Genomic DNA, 13,733 nt, shown 5'->3' on the forward strand with positions numbered 1-13,733 from the left:
GATGGCGCCGTTCTTCTCTTTAATTAGTGAAGATTTTAACCATCAAAATGAATCCATACATAAAAAAATACTCATTTTATCACAGAAGTATTAATTACCTAAATTTGTAAACTACCGGAAGTATTTGTGAAACGAAAACCTGACTGAATTGTAAACAAAATTTCATCACAGTTAACTTAAGTTTGATCTTAATGTTGCTGGATTTTGTAATTTAAAGTGTTTATAGTTTGTAAGTTTTGTATAAAAATCCAGCAAGTAAACACGAGTGAAAGCCATTTTAAGTGAAATTTTGAGGGGAAAGTGAAGTGTTGGATGAAACAAACAAACAAATAAATAAATATTAGATAAAACACACAAAAACACATAGTTTTTTGAAAATTAAGAAAGCTGTTTGGTTGGAAATATATTTATAAAAAACACAAAAAAAAACTTCAGATAATTATGAGCCAAAGCGGCCAAAGTCCAAACAAAAATGTTGGGTAATTATACAAAATGTCTCTATTTAGTTCCAGGAACCCACTGTTCTCAAACTTTCTAATGTTTATGACAGGTGAAAAACAAAAATAAGAAACATCACAGTTATACAACATAACTGCATGAATCTTTGTGTAAAATTAAAGCATCTTTAGCAAAAAAAACATAGTAAATGAATAAGAAAAAATTTAAAGAAATTTTAATCAAAACAAACTACTTCAACTGTTTACAACCTAATCACACATATAAACCTACTAACTTAAATTTTGAGTAAGAATTATTTTCATACAGCAAGAAAATGGGGTTAAAATCCACGCAATTAAACAGGAAAAGTTAGATCTCAGCAAGGCAAAAAAAGAAAAACCCATGTTGTATCACGAATCTTTAGTTGTTTATTACAAATGCTTGTTACCACTTTATTTTACATTGAAAAAAATATATATTTTAAGAAGGTATTATTAAAATTATGAGTCTGTTGTATAAAAATCAAATTCAGCTGGGCTTAATTTGATCAGTAATTATTGTTCATTTCTAGTGATGAGATAGAAATAATTAGTCAAATAATGAGATGGATTTTGTAGTAGACGCTCAATAATAATATATTTCATAAATAGTGACTGGATGATTCATATTTAAATAAATTAATAAAATTTTTTAGAGATGCATTTGGATTAATGAGTAAGGGAACTACTAGCAGAAAGATACATTTTCCAGAAGTTATTGCGATAAATGATAATATTGTTTTTTCGAGACCTTTTTGAATATCAATAAACTTCCATTTAGAAAAGAACACTTAACTCTGGAAGATATTTTAAATATTCAAAATAAATAAATAAAACGACCAAAAACAATAAAAACCACAAACAACCAAAACCATATATGAAACGGATTATGACGTCATACATTCTAAATATATTACCGTAATCATCAAAATGGAAATGATCGAGAAATGATCAGAATGATCAAAATCATTTTGATTTTTCGTGCGATTAATGTAAATATACTGCTTTTTGCAACAGGCTTATTCACAACCAGAGCAAATAGGAGCACACACACACACACACACACACACACACACACACACACACACACACACGCACACACCCACACACGCCCACCCCCCCACACACACACACACGCACACACACAGAGCTCAACATAGTGATGTCACGGAGGGGGAGTTTGATTTGGGACGGGTCTGTTTGCCGGACGGACACTCACTGCAACTGAATGATAGTTAAATCTCCTCTTTTAAATCGGGATTTTGTGGTTTGTGGTCCAGAGTCCCCAGAGAGAAAAGTTCAGGCTGGTTTTCTGTTTCGAACCATGGAAGCCCAGAGCAAGCGGACAGCTTATTGTCACTAGACCCCGTGGAGGAAAAGAATGGACCGAGTGAAAACTGACCCGACCGAGGTGGACTGATCCCCGCCATGTCGCCCTCCTCTCCCTGCCAGGAGGGCTACAAGCCGGCGCCGGTGGCCCAAGCGCCGCCCGTCCCGCCGCGCAGGGTCCGGAGCAGAGACGAGGGCTCCGGGGGGAGGACGCGGCGGGCGGCCGCTCCGGAGAGGCGGGTGAAGTGTGTGCTGGTGGGGGACGGAGCGGTGGGGAAAACCAGCCTGGTGGTCAGCTACACCACCAACGGCTACCCCACCGAGTACGTCCCGACGGCGTTTGACAACTTCTCAGGTAAAGGAAGAGCTGGGCAGAAAGCCCGAAAAATGTAAGAGTAGCGATACGACAACATATTTTTACTCAAACTAAAGTAAAAAACAGCCATCCAAGAAATTACTCAAGTAAGAGTGAAAAGGTATTTGGTGAAAAAAAGCTAACCGATTAATCATTTAATAATTACAAATTACATCAGACAGACCAAAAATACAAACTTATGTGGAAATGTTGGTATTTTAAAGAACAAAATTATAAATCTAAATAAAATAACAAAATACAAAAGAAAAAAAATCTAATTCTTTTAATATAAAACTTGTGAAAGTTTAACAAAATCTGTAGGTGTGTGTCTGTCTGGTGAATGTTTGGTTAAAATATCTCTGTTCTTCATTCAGTGCGTAGAAAATTCAGAAAGTTTACTCAAGAGTAGATATACCTTACTCAAGTAAAAGTAAAAAGTACTTTAGTACCAAAAGTACTAAAGTAAATGTAACTAGTGGATCGAGGAAAAACTTTATGAAGAATAATCTGATCTAATCGAATCTGCTTTTATTTTAGTTTTAGCTGTAATTATTTAACAAATACTCCAAACATGTCAGTGTCTCTGTAAGCATAAATGTGAATTTAAACACATATCATAACTCTATATTAATAATTACTGCATATTATTTTTTTATCTTATGATATTTGGATTTAAAGTTCATTTCTTTAATAAAATGTTTCTTTTTTTGGCTTCATTTGAATGATTTCTGTGTTTGCTCAGCGGTGGTGTCAGTGGACGGACAGCCGGTGAAACTGCAGCTGTGTGACACAGCAGGACAGGTGAGTGAAAACACACACACCGCCTTACAGAAGTATTCACGCCCCTCAGCCTCTTCACGTTCGTCTCATTATAACCACAAACTCTAACATTTCTAATTCATCGCTCTAAAATGGACGTAGACGAAGTTTTCAGATGAAAATCTTAAAAGTGTGGCATCTGTACGTGAGAATAGGTTTTCACTTGGATTTAGGTTTGGACTTTGACTAGGCCGTTCTATCACATAAAACCCTCATAAAAGCCTTAAGTCTTTTGCAGCTTCTAACAGGTTTTCTTGCAGAATTGCGCCGGCCGTGTTTAATCCCATCCATCTTACCTTCAACTCTGACCAGAGGCAGAAAAGCAACCCCTCAGCATGATGCTGCCACCACCATGTTTTGTGGTAGCGCCTTCCACACAGTATCAGTGTCTGCTGTGTCTCTTTTTTTGTGCTTTTCTCTGACTGAGACTAAATTACTGAAAGGTGGATTGTTTATTAATTAGGGTTGTTAGTTGTTTGCATTGGATTTTATTTTTGGGTTTTAGAGTAAAGGGGGCTGAATACAAAGACATTTCACATTTAACCGGCCGCTATAAATCAATTATTCGCATAATAAATTAAACTGAGCCCAATAATTGATATTTTTTTGAACAGGAAGTTTGTCTACAGAGATTTTGTTTTGTTTATTGTTTTGATTGTGTGTGGTTTTTCTTTTATTTATTGTTTTTGATGATTGTGTTTATCTATTTTGGATACATAAACATCTTCTCGCTCCGTCATTAAGTGTTCTTTACAAAAGTTTATTGATATTTTAAAGGGCAAACTTGCATTATTTTACCATTATCATTATATTACTTGAGAATGTTCTCAAAACACCAATTTTATCATTTATCGCGATACATTGTGGAAAAATGTATCGTCCAGCAGAATTTGTTACTGTGACTTTTAAAGTCACTTTTTCAGGTTTTTCAAACATGTCAATAAGGATGTTTGATTTTCCTTTCACTACTAAAGAATCTAATCAAATCTCAATAAAACAAGTTAAACTTTAGCGTTTTAATGTGACAAAATTATAAAACAAATTTAGATTTTATAAATGTGCTGGACTTTATTCTGTTGTTAGAGCTTACATGGCACCCATTTATGTTTTTTTTTTTTCCATTTTAAAGTTGTTAAGGTTTGGTGCTATGAAGCAACACAGGATGTGTGTGACCCACAAGGGAAGGGATAAAAAAAAAGTCTGGAGCAGAAATAGGACACTGTGAGGTTGTGCTATCGAATGGTTTTCCCCGTCTCGTCCACTGGGACGTTTTCACACAGTGGCAGATGAGTTTTCCTCTAGTTTTACTGCTAAAGAGCAAACAGAGCTGAATCAAAGTGTAGTGGGATTATAAAATGTCTTAAGTGAGGTCAGTTCTTGTCCAGGAAGCTGTGTTTGATGGGTCTTTCCCTGGAAAGAAAACAAACCCTCATAGGCAGGAAGTGATGTCATTTTGTCCACAGCTGCAGCAGATGATTGTCTTTAGAAGATAGAAGATCCGTATCATGTGGGACAAGCAGCTTCTGGTTGGAGGTTTTGAAACCGCTGTTCTCGGCTGAAAGAAACTCAGATATGCCCGGTATGCCGAGCTTCACGTGTTTGATAAGAGAAACAGATACTTTAAAACTCACAGGGGGAAAATGAAGAGCTTTAGAAATGAAAAGAAATCCTTCCTAGTCAATGATGGTACAAGAGTTTAATCTGTCAACATGTAAATACAAGATGTATGCACAGAAATAAAGGGAATAAACAATATTATCATCACAAATATGACCACAGATGAAGAAAGGATTACAAGGACGAGAAGGAAGAGTTTTTGAGAGACCAGGAGAAATAATCAAATTAAATCATCTTTCAATAAAAAATATCATGTTGTGGCTATAAATTAAATATTTACATTTCTCATACTTCACACCAATTGAAGGTCTGAGATCAGTCTAAAATTCCCTGCTTTTTCATTTAGCACAGATTTACATCAGTTACGTCTCTTTTTGCGCCTCTAAGCATTTTATTTTGTTGCAACGGGGAAAATCGAAAATGAAAAGGTTGCTGACCCCTGTTCTATTATATGCAGCTTCAATTAAATACATTGAAATGTCCACCCATCCATCCATTTTCTGAACACCCTTCGTCCCTAATGCGGTCGGGAGGGTTGCTGGTGCCGATCTCCAGCTGCGTCCCGGGCGAGAGGTGGGGTTCACCCTGGACAGGTCGCCAGTCTGTCGCAGGACATTGAAATGTGTGATTTTAATTTCACAAAAAGGCAGCTCTAGAAAATGCATGCAGATTGTTTTTGTCTGAATCTCCGTCATTGAACCAAAGTTTGCCTGATGTGGTTTTGGTTTCGTCCCTTCTGTCCTCCAGGATGAGTTTGACAGGCTCCGTCCGCTGTGCTACACCAGTGCAGACGTCTTCATGCTGTGCTTCAGCGTCGTCAGTCCCGCCTCCTTCCAGAACGTTCCAGAAAAATGGGTCCCAGAGATCCGTAAACATGCCCCCTTCGCTCCCCTCGTTCTGGTGGGGACACAGTGTGACCTCAGAGAAGACGTCAAGGTACGCAGTTTTGCTCAAACAATAACACAACAAGAAAAATACTGCTTCTGATGGTGCTATAGTTGAAATATAAACACATCTGGATGAGAACTGGAAGCCTTTTTAGAGTTACAAAAGCCTGGAAAATAGATTTTTGGTTAGCCCCTTGTCCAATGCTTTGCTAAGTACAGAAATAGTTGTTTCTACAGTGACTTTTTTTTTTTTGGCCCATTGTAAATAGCAAAAAAATAAATAAAAATTGAAAAGTCAAAAATTGCTAAAAAACAAACTGAAGTTTTGAGATTAATTTCAGAAATTTAGAAAAAACACCTGGAGCTTTCTGAGTTTGAAAAGTAAAAATTTGCTAGAAAATAACTCAGACATTTTGACATTAATCTCAGAATTTGTTTTCATAAAAAATCTTGAAAATTTCCCAGTTTTTTCCTAGAAAATGTCAGAATTTTTTTTGCCAGAAAGTTACTCTTTTTTTATTTATCTAAGACGTTGTCATAGTGATCTCTGTTGAAGTTTTAAATTTTACCCAATTGCTAACATTTGTCCGTGACGTCTTTAATGCGCCAGATCAACGCTAAGAAGCTTATTGGATATTCCCTGCGCTGTAAACAACTGACCTCCACTGCGAAGAGAGAAAAGTCCATGCAAACATTATTGTTAATTCAACATTTGGAAACAAAGCAAACACTGCCACCGGTTAAACTACAGGCAAACTACAATTCTAACTCAGCCCCGAAAATCAAAGTCATTGGTCACAAGTTCTCCTTCTGTTCGCTGATTGGTTGAATTCTACTGGAGAAATCAATTTCAGTGGGAGAAAGTCCAGACGAAGTAGTGGAGGCAGTTTTCAGGCAAAGTTTTTTTTAGCATGTAGGCAGAGGAAAGGCTTTAGCTGCTCAACTAGCTCACTCACTCTCTGGTTACCTAGCAACTCACTCACTCTTTGGGTACCTAGCAACAGCCTGTTGAGTAACTGGCGCCGCCTTATAACTGCTTAAAAATACAACAAAAAAACCCTGTAAAACTGGCAGTATTTCAGACATTTAAAACAAAAAAAAACCCTATTCAATAATTATCAATATAGGAAATGCTTACATTATGTGAGTCATATTGTCCAGGGGAATTTGCATTGTTAGTTGTTAGCCACATTTAGCATTTTGACTAAAAGGTTGTTCCTTCCTCATGGCTTGTCACAAACTGTTGTGGTTCTAATGTGACAAAATGTGGAACAGTTTGTGGAGTGGGGATAATTCTCCAAGGTAACCGCTGTCGACTCCTTCCAGGTGCTCATCGACCTGGCGAAGTACCGGGAGCGGCCCGTGGACCCTTCGGATGCCCGGGACTGTGCCATGGAGATCGGAGCGGTGGCCTACATGGAGTGTTCCTCTCTGACCCAGAAGAACCTAAAGGAGGTGTTCGACACGGCCATCCTGGCCAGCCTGCAGAAATACGGCTCACGGAAACGCTCGAGAGGCAAACAGAAGCACCGAAAAAAGGCGAGACAGACCCCGGACAAGATGAAGAGTCTGTCTAAGTCCTGGTGGAAACGGTACTGCTGCGTGGCGTAGAGCAGACCTGGGACTGGATCCGGCTCTGATTCTGGGCTGGAGTTTTAAAGAGAACTATATAAAACCCTGACTGGAACGTGGAATATTGTGGATGAGATTTACTACTGAGCTTTGAGTCGCCTGGAGGATTCTCTGGTGTTTATTCACTCAGACTGGTTAAACACCAGTTCTGTTCTGGGACCAGTAAAAGATGTGACAGTCATATCCAGGTCGCTTTTCTCTGGATTTCTTGTCCAAAAATACTAAGGAAAAATCCTGCCTTTTTATGCATCCCAGAGGAAAACTGGAATCTTTGTTGGATGTAATTATTATAATCGATGATCTAAGACAAACAACACACTGTCAATTGTTCCCAATTCTGGACTGGTTTAAAATAAGATCAGAAAGAGCTGCTGAGAGAAAGAGAGTCGCCCTCAGACCAGACTTGGTCACGGAGGATTTTATGACCCAGACAAGATCACCAGACGCACATGAAGTCAAAACAAGTCCGTCCTTACGTTAATTCAGAGCCATTGTTACTCTGATGAGAGGACTCGTTGAGTAACCACATCCTGATTTTACACGGTCAGTTTTGATTATGAATCAGCTTATAGTTTGGTCTTAAACAGAACAATTTGTACCAAATCCAGGCTGTATTTTTTTATGCAAGCGCTCAAATCATATCTAATCTTGATACGAACTCATGCACATTTTTGTCCTATCAGAAGACACAAACTGTTCCCGCTTTGATCAAAACTGAGATTTCCAAACAACCCACATTCTTCATATCTTTTTTTTTTCTGTATCAGCAAACAAACTATTTCATGTCTCTATATTGGAAGGTAATTTATCATCTTTTCCTCTCAATCTCATCAGGACTGACAGTGAAAACAGAGCCATGCCGGTTCAGGTTGGTTAGCTGTGAAAACGGGATCATTTCTTCTACATGTGTTGGACTTGTAGCTTAAACAAAGTGGTTTCAAACATTTCCACTGCTATATGTGATTTATCCTTTCAGACTTGACTATGAGCGTTTGCTGAATCAGATCCTCCATGGTTAAATCTAAAATTAGCAATAATTAATTCATAATGCATTTTGCTATCTTTGTTTCTTAAGAAAAATCAATTTTCTTTGTTATATTACTGGACATTATTATAAACTTGGTGTTTTTCTCTTTCTAATGTTTTATCAAATGAAAACCACAAACTTTAATGTTTTCTATTTTTTGCGACAAACCAAGACACAGTGATACATTGATATGAAGAACAAACGTAAATCATCGTTTCAGTTTGTTTCAACAGATGAAAATCTAAAAAGTGCGGTGGGCATTTGTGTCCAGCTCCTCTAACTCAATAGAGGGGATAACAATGGATCAAAAGATGCAAATAAACAAACATTTTAAGTTTGTTTTTAAATAAAAAGGTAAACATTTTATTGCCTGAAATGCAGTAATAGCATTATTTTACTTGTAGCACAGGATGCATCTGCAACTAAAAAAAATACAAGCCTGTAAAAAGCTCAGCCCTTTTTAATCAACTTAATATCAATAAAAATGTAGCTGATCTATTGACTATTTTTTAAATTAATAATTGGACAGCAAAAAGTGATTAATATGAGATTTTGTTTTACAGAATTTGAACCAGGTGAAGCTAAACCTGCCACTTGAATAGTTCTGGGTAAAACATATTTACAAATAAAAGTAAAAAAAAAAAAAAAAGAAAATCTTAAATGCCAAATGTGTATATTTTCGTACAGTTTTGGCTTAATTACTGCTGTTTCTAATGCAACTCAATGGGTTCACTGTGTCGATGTTTAACTGCTGATAGCAAATGCTTTGTGTGTTGCAGGGAGAAAAGGCATAATAGGCTATTTGTCTTGTGGAGCTAAGTGGGCTAAAGGTCACACACTCTTATGATAGCTGGCATTTCCTGTGTCAAGTTTAACAGAAGTTAGTTTTGTATTTAATTCACTCCGGTTTAAACGTCTTAGCAGAACTGTGGCGTTAATCATGTTGTTCTCTCTTGTCTTTCCGTGTCAATCAGCAGAAAACGCCCGACTTGTATTTTAAAATGACCTTAAGATGAGATGCTCATGTTTTAAACTTTTAAATACTGTGATCCCGTAGATTCTGCTTTATTCAATTACCACAGAAGCTACTCTGATCCCAAATGATAATAATAAAGCAACACAACGCGCTACAACACTGGCACAAATTCACTTGTGACGCCAACTTTTGAGGCTACGAAAGGTTAGAGGGTTTCCCTCGTTTTGACTTCTTCTCAGGTGGTTGCTGCAGCGCGGCGTTGGAGCAGGATGCCAGACGAAGGGCTTCGTAACGTAGAGCAGATGGCCATCTGAACGTGGAGACAGAAAACAGATGTGATGAATGTTGGGGTTTTTCTGTTTTGCTGAAAGGAAAGCATGATTATTCTTTGTTGCTGTTGTTGAGGTTTGTAGAACTGTGTGAGAGCTAAAACTTCATAAATCTGTGACTTTGATTCACTGGGTGTTGTTGTGACGGGCCTCCGCTGTACGCTGGCGATGTTTGATATGTGACTCAGAGACGCGGCGTCAGCCAGCTGGTGTTTTGGTCTCATTGGATGTGAAGCAAAGTGACACAAAAATACACAAAAATACACATAAATACGTCTGATTTAGGGCACAAAATGAATCTGGTCATTGTATTCATCTATGTCCAGGGCCGAATTTAGAAGGATAAGGGCCCGGGGCTAGAGCTGGTTTTGGTACCCTATCCAAAAAACACACACAAAAAACAAGCATCTTACACATGGAAATTACAGGTGATGAATGGGTAGGTCTAAACATCAACAGGTTTAAAACCTCCCATGTGAGATGGCCCCATGTTTGTCCCAAATAGATGCACTATAAGTTCAGAATTTTCAAATATTGGAGTTTTGTATACATTAACATTAATATCAGTCAAAAAATACCAAAACAACACATTTCAGATGGGCTTATGAGTTTTATATAAGCTACAATGTAAAACATTAATTCATTACAAAAATCTTTGGGGCCCCCGAGTTGTGGAGCCCTGGGCTACTGCCACTGTAAGCCCATTCTGAGTCCGTCCCAGTCTATGTCCTGTGACTCTGTGAGTTCAACCAAAAACAGATATCTGATCCGTGTAAATTTAATCTAATCTGATTTACAGATCTTACAGGGGCCACCAGCTCAGAGCCTCTTTCAGAAAACCAGCCGACCGCGGCCTGTGTGATCCACCACTCCTGTTTTCACTGGTTAAAAAATAAAAACAGACAATACGCTGCTGCAATCTGTTCATGTCAAGCTTGTCGTTAACCTGGAAATATCAGTTGAAGGAGGATGTGTTTGTACAGATCTGTTATACTCTGAGAAATAAAGAATATTTGTAATAAAGACGTGTGGTATGTTGGTACCGAGAGCTGAAACCTGGAGGAGTTTGAGTTGTAGCACCAATGATATAGAAGGTAATAAAAGGCAAAAAAAATATAGAATTAATTAAGAAATAAAACATAATTAAAATTAACACAGAAACTAAGATTAAGATACAAATTTAAAACACATTAATAAATCATTTAATGTTTTAAATGATTTAAAGGAACTAACTGCACATTTCAATTTATTTAATTCTGATCCTGGGAACATTACATCAACAAGTCTGTTAAAAAAAACAAGAAAACTAAATGGTTCATATCTGCGAAGTAACTCTGAAATATATTTACACTCAAGACATACGGTGATTTAATAACTGCTGTAATTGGATACATTTACTTGGTTTTGGTCAGGACTGTTTACTGGTTTATGGTGATTAGCTAAATGCTCTCTAACCTTAAATCTGCAACTTTTGCCTTTTTGGAATCACGTTTTAATACACTTTAAGATAGGAGAAGTTATAGCTGTTGAATAAAAGTGGCCCAGCATTAGAGCCTTGAGGAGCCCCACATGTGATCTTTATTTGCTAACATTCAAAATGACATGCAGGGGTTCTAGTTTACCAAATGAAATCTGAACCAGTTTGGCATCAAACATTCTGAACCCAATTTTGCAGAGGCCACATTGGTGTCAAAACTCTAATCTGGTGTGGGCGAAAGCAAGCTTGGAAAGCACTGAATATATTTTTCTTATGAAAAAAGGAGTAAATTTGTAGATAAGCTGTCTTTCCTGAACAAAGATCTTTGCCAAAGTGTGAGTGTTCAGAGCTCAGAGTAGCCTTGTACCACCATGTAGCGAAAGCTACAAAATGTTACTGAGATAAGATGAACAAGTTTACAGTAAGTGTTATTTCTCTGCCAAAATGACTTAATCATTTCTCAAAATATAGCAATAAATCTAAAGGAAATTATCCTGTAAAAAAATTCTAAAGAAAACTCCTTTACTGCAAAAACACAAGTAATTTAGGTCTAGTTTCTAACGCAAATATCTTAATACATTTGATTAAGTTTCAGCAAGATATAGGAGCTTGTTTTCAATCAATAATTTCTTAATATTGATCAAAACGTTTTAGTTCCACTGACTGAGAAGTTCACATAGAAAAAGATGCTTTTCCTTGTTAAAATTTAATTAATCTGCCAGTGGAACTAAAACCTTTTCATCAATAATAAGGAATTACTGACTTGAGACACGCTCCTATATCTTTCTTAAAGATTATCTATAAGTTAGTTTGGTCTTTTTTCAACTGCATTAAGATGTTTGTGCTAGAAACTAGGCCAAAGATACTTGGTGGGATTTTGTGTTTTTGTTGTATTTTGGTTGTTTCCTTTCATTTTTAGCTCAAACATGGCTTCTTCTGACTTGTTTTGGTGCTGCGGAGCTTGCTTTTTAAAGTCAAACAACCTTGCTGGGCTCAGCTGAACGTCAGGAGAGATGCAAGCGACGCTCGAGGACGTGAAGACACAAACACAAGTGTACACACCAAACACACAGAAAGTCACCCGACTTCAGTCTGGATCACTGTGAGGAGACTCCGAGCTTCTAGGCATCTGTCGTTACGCAAGCGCTTTATTTTGAAGGCTGTCAAGTGGTGTTTGGTGAAGGGTCTGTCTTTCCTCTGGGACGCAGTGTGTATGTGATTCACTGCGTTATCAGACAGCAGTGAATCATGAGAAGACCGACTTTGTTCTGGTTACATCAGCCGTCCTTTGAGCTCCAGTCAAAGCTCCCTGGTACAAATTAAGAACAAGAAGAGGACTTTTTCCTTACACGTTTCTAAATCTGCTACAAATCAATGACACATTCTCACTTAAAATGTCCAAAAAAAAAAGAAAAGAAAAAAGGATCTCCACGTAACAAAGCTAAAAAGTCTTTAAAGGCAGCACAATGATGCTGCAGTTTTTCTAAATCTTTTTAAAACAATTGGTTTTCAACATCATGCTTTGCAGATATTTTATCTACCTTTAATTTAATAAAACATATGATTACTCAAACCAAACTCGAAAATACATAAATATTTAGCCATAAAGTTAAACTTTTACTTTTTTATTTAATTTTTCCATGTACAGGAAGGCAGGGAAAAAACACACAAAATAAGTTTTATAATTTATTCTGAAAAGGAAAACATACAGTGTAAACACATATTTATAGTGTGCAACAGCTGCCAGCAGCTTTTGAGATTCAGTTCTGGCTGATTGTATAACTTTATAGCCTCTCTGTGTGTGTGTGTGTGTGTGGGTGTGTGTGTGTGAGGGGGGGGGGGGGGGGGAGCCGTGTGTGTTTGTGCGTGTGGGGGTGTGGGTGTGTGCGCGTGAGTTTTTTTACGTAACATAAAAAAGAGGTGAAGTGACATCAGTGCTTTACAACCCTCTGTTTTCTAACAAGCTGTAAATTCAATCGATGTGTTTGTATTTGTGTGTGTGGGGGGGGGGGCGTGTGTGTGTGTGTGTGTGTGTGTGTGTGCAGGCAGCTGCTGTGTGGGAGCCGATGTGTGTATCGACTTAAAGTAGCTAACGAAAGAAAGTTGGAGTGGTGACAGCAACACATGGGGGAGAAAGCGAAATGAAGGATACAAAACAAACTCAACCAAATTAACAGAAAGTAGCAACAGTTGCTAAAACATGATCAACCAAAGGGAACTGAGTTTTCATGTAAACATAGCGAACATTTTCTTCAATAATTAGTCGATACAGTGGGAGCAAAGTTTCTAATTTTGAGGTGTGAATGTTTACAAAACAGCAAATCGTTCAACCGTTTCTGTGATACTACAGCTGACGATTTATACAGCTTCTGTTAAGTAGCTTTAGCTCCTGCTAATTCAACATTATGAATGGGGAAAGCAACAAGTGGTTTCTGGATGGTACGTAAACAACAAAAAACTTGTCTTTACCCGGAGCCATTACAAAGCGCACGCAGCGTTAAAACCAGCTGACTAATGGGCTGGAGTTCAGCTTGGGTTGCTAGGTGACGGGGAAGACTTCATGTGGGTTGCTAAGTAACGGGCTGGGCTTCACTGGGGTTTCTAGGTGAGGGGAAGTATCTGCTGAGGTTTTTGAAAAGCCTAATTTCCAGATATCAAAAAACCTTAACTTACTAACTTACTGTAGTGACTCATTACATTTACTCAGTTACATTTATTTAAGTAACTTTTTTTCTTAAATGTTCTATTAGGAGTATTTTTACTACCCTGTATGTTTTACTTTTACTTTAGTAATTTTGTCATGAAGGAT

The 13,733-nt window shown here is 37.5% G+C and overlaps 1 protein-coding gene across 2 annotated transcripts; it reads left to right on the forward strand.

Annotated features, from left to right (window-relative positions):
• The first annotated feature begins 1,648 nt into the window (after window positions 1-1,648).
• Window positions 1,649-10,470, forward strand: rhoua (ras homolog family member Ua). Of its 2 annotated transcripts, none has more exons than XM_044136198.1 (4): window positions 1,649-2,160; window positions 2,903-2,961; window positions 5,344-5,532; window positions 6,810-10,470. In XM_044136198.1, the coding sequence occupies exons 1-4, from the start codon at window positions 1,905-1,907 to the stop codon at window positions 7,092-7,094; spliced, it is 789 nt and encodes a 262-aa protein (XP_043992133.1). In that variant the 5' UTR covers window positions 1,649-1,904; the 3' UTR covers window positions 7,095-10,470. The 2 variants fall into 2 exon arrangements, with proteins under 2 accessions (XP_043992133.1, XP_043992141.1); XM_044136206.1 differs by lacking the exon at window positions 6,810-10,470 and adding an exon at window positions 6,094-6,434 and having other exon boundaries at window positions 1,660-2,160.
• Window positions 10,471-13,733: the final 3,263 nt, after the last annotated feature.

Source organism: Gambusia affinis, linkage group LG02 (genome assembly GCF_019740435.1).
Source record: "Gambusia affinis linkage group LG02, SWU_Gaff_1.0, whole genome shotgun sequence".
Taxonomy (NCBI): domain Eukaryota; kingdom Metazoa; phylum Chordata; class Actinopteri; order Cyprinodontiformes; family Poeciliidae; genus Gambusia; species Gambusia affinis.

Bases quoted from the DNA above. Each gene is read 5' to 3' on its own strand.
- rhoua (XM_044136198.1), top strand. From the start codon at position 1,905: ATGTCGCCCTCCTCTCCCTGCCAGGAGGGCTACAAGCCGGCGCCGGTG. The intron at 2,161-2,902 runs GTAAAGGAAGAG...GTGTTTGCTCAG, and splicing joins GGCGTTTGACAACTTCTCAG to CGGTGGTGTCAGTGGACGGA. The intron at 2,962-5,343 runs GTGAGTGAAAAC...TCTGTCCTCCAG, and splicing joins TGTGTGACACAGCAGGACAG to GATGAGTTTGACAGGCTCCG.